The following is a 2,098-nucleotide window of genomic DNA, read 5'->3' on the forward strand; positions in this document are numbered from 1 at the left end:
CAATTCGAGACTCTTCTTCGATCTCTCTCTACGCTTTATCCTCCCTCAAATTCCCCTTCTCCGCCCCAAATTTTGCTTTGAGACCCCTTAAAACCCTTGCCAATCTCCCCAGATTCGTTACCGCCGCCACTCCCTCCGGCTCCGCTACCACAAGAGCGGCCACATCATTTCATGGCCTCTGCTATGTCACCGGAGACAACATTGATACTGACCAAATCATCCCCGCCGAGTACCTGACCCTCGTCCCTTCAAAACCGGATGAGTACGAAAAACTAGGTTCCTATGCCTTGATCGGGTTACCTTCCTCCTTTGAAACTCGATTCATTGAACCCGGGGAGATGAAATCCAAGTACTCCATTGTGATTGGCGGCGAAAACTTTGGTTGTGGCTCTTCCCGGGAGCATGCCCCCGTGGCCCTCGGCGCCGCAGGTGTTTCCGCTGTGGTGGCTGAGTCGTATGCGAGGATTTTCTTTAGGAATTCAGTTTCAACAGGGGAGGTTTATCCTTTGGAGTCGGAGGCGAGGTTGTGTGTTGAGTGTCGGACTGGAGATGTTGTTACCATTGAGCTTGGAGAAAGTGAAAGCAAGCTAATTAATCATACCACTGGGAAAGATTATAAGTTGAAGCCCATTGGTGATGCTGGACCAGTGATCGAAGCTGGTGGGATTTTCGCTTATGCTAGACAAACTGGGATGATTTCTTCGCGGAATGCCTAAGGCTGGCTGTACTTTTGAAGGTAACTGCTAAAATGATTTGATCTGCAGCACATGTTTACTAGCTCGGTGTTCTTTTTGACATTAACATAGATGTGTGTGTGTGTGTGTGTGTGCGCGCGCTCGTATTGTTTAGATACCAAAAGTTACTTCATTTAAACATATATATTCAGTTAGCTTTTTGCTCTTTTGAATATGGATGTGAGATGCAATTGTCAACAAGCAATTGGGGGTTGCGAACTAGTGCCGTCTACTTGTTTTATATGGTCTTTTGATTGCTAGATGTGGTGTTGTCATTGTTCATAACTTTCATTTGCACGCCATGATTAGATTGATTACAAGTTATGGATTTGAGGTAATTCAGGTGATGCTCGTGGTGTAGATGACCGCTGTGGGTTTTTTCTTGCGATCATCTGTACCAATGTCATTCAAAAATATCATTTTTGTTCGTTTTTTAGATCTTTTGACTATTGTTAAATATAGTTCAACTTTTATAGCCTTCCAGAAACTTGGTTTGGCTTGTCATGCTTAGAGTCAGATATTGTCACAGGTGAATCCAAGTTAACAGGATTGTTGTGCAGGGGCATAGACTCCATGCTTATAATCACGAAATGTTGTTTGTGTATATGCTTTATGTCAATGAACTCTAGATGGTATTAGATGTTTGAAACAACTTAACTCATTGTGTAAAAGTGGATGCTCTACTTGTACCTGATATAAATATGTAGATTCGTAACGGCCTACCGGGTGTTGCTTGGATTTAAATGTTGGAAGATCTTATGAGTTTAGGAGTGTCCTGACGTGTTAGATGTTTTCATGTAGGTTTCTTATTGTCTCTGGCTTTGCAGTATACCCGAAGGATGGCTAATGTTTTTTATGTATTAAGTTGGAGCAGAGTAATGTATTATTTATGTATTGGAAGCAAGTTATCTTAATGATGTAGTTTACGAAGTTCCAACTTTGGTGTGCTAATAAGTTGAAGTACTGTTCTCTTTTAATAAAGAATCGGGAAAAATGGCTGCAATCTCTGTAATTAGCTCTGGATTATTCAAGTGCCCTGCTGATTACTATGCGATGGGTTTTTGTACTAACCAGTCCCCCTAGCTCAAAAAATAATAATTTAAATCAAGATTACTGAAATTTATTTTCTCTGCGGTTGCTCGTTTATACTGATTCAATTAAATCATTGCATTCGATAAATAATCATATATTATTTTAATCAATTATCAATTATTTTGTCAATGGTGTTCGTATGATAATTTTCAATTAAATCATTGCTGAGTAAGCATGATCTTCAATTTTTTAATTAATTTTTTAAGATTTTTTTAAAATAAAACATATTGTTTTTATGTTTATATTTCAAAATTTTGGATACAAACTCTTTC

At 39.2% G+C, this 2,098-nt stretch overlaps 1 protein-coding gene across 1 annotated transcript; it reads left to right on the plus strand.

Annotated features, from left to right (window-relative positions):
- Positions 1-5: 5 nt before the first annotated feature.
- On the plus strand, positions 6-1,742 carry LOC140966515 (3-isopropylmalate dehydratase small subunit 1-like; the record flags this gene model as incomplete). Its single annotated transcript, XM_073426778.1, has 2 exons — positions 6-736; positions 1,536-1,742. A coding segment is annotated over one exon (711 nt), but the record flags the coding sequence as incomplete, so codon positions are not given.
- Between the last annotated feature and the right edge of the window lie 356 nt (positions 1,743-2,098).

This window comes from Primulina huaijiensis, unplaced genomic scaffold, assembly GCF_012295235.1.
Source record: "Primulina huaijiensis isolate GDHJ02 unplaced genomic scaffold, ASM1229523v2 scaffold206890, whole genome shotgun sequence".
Lineage (NCBI taxonomy): Eukaryota > Viridiplantae > Streptophyta > Magnoliopsida > Lamiales > Gesneriaceae > Primulina > Primulina huaijiensis.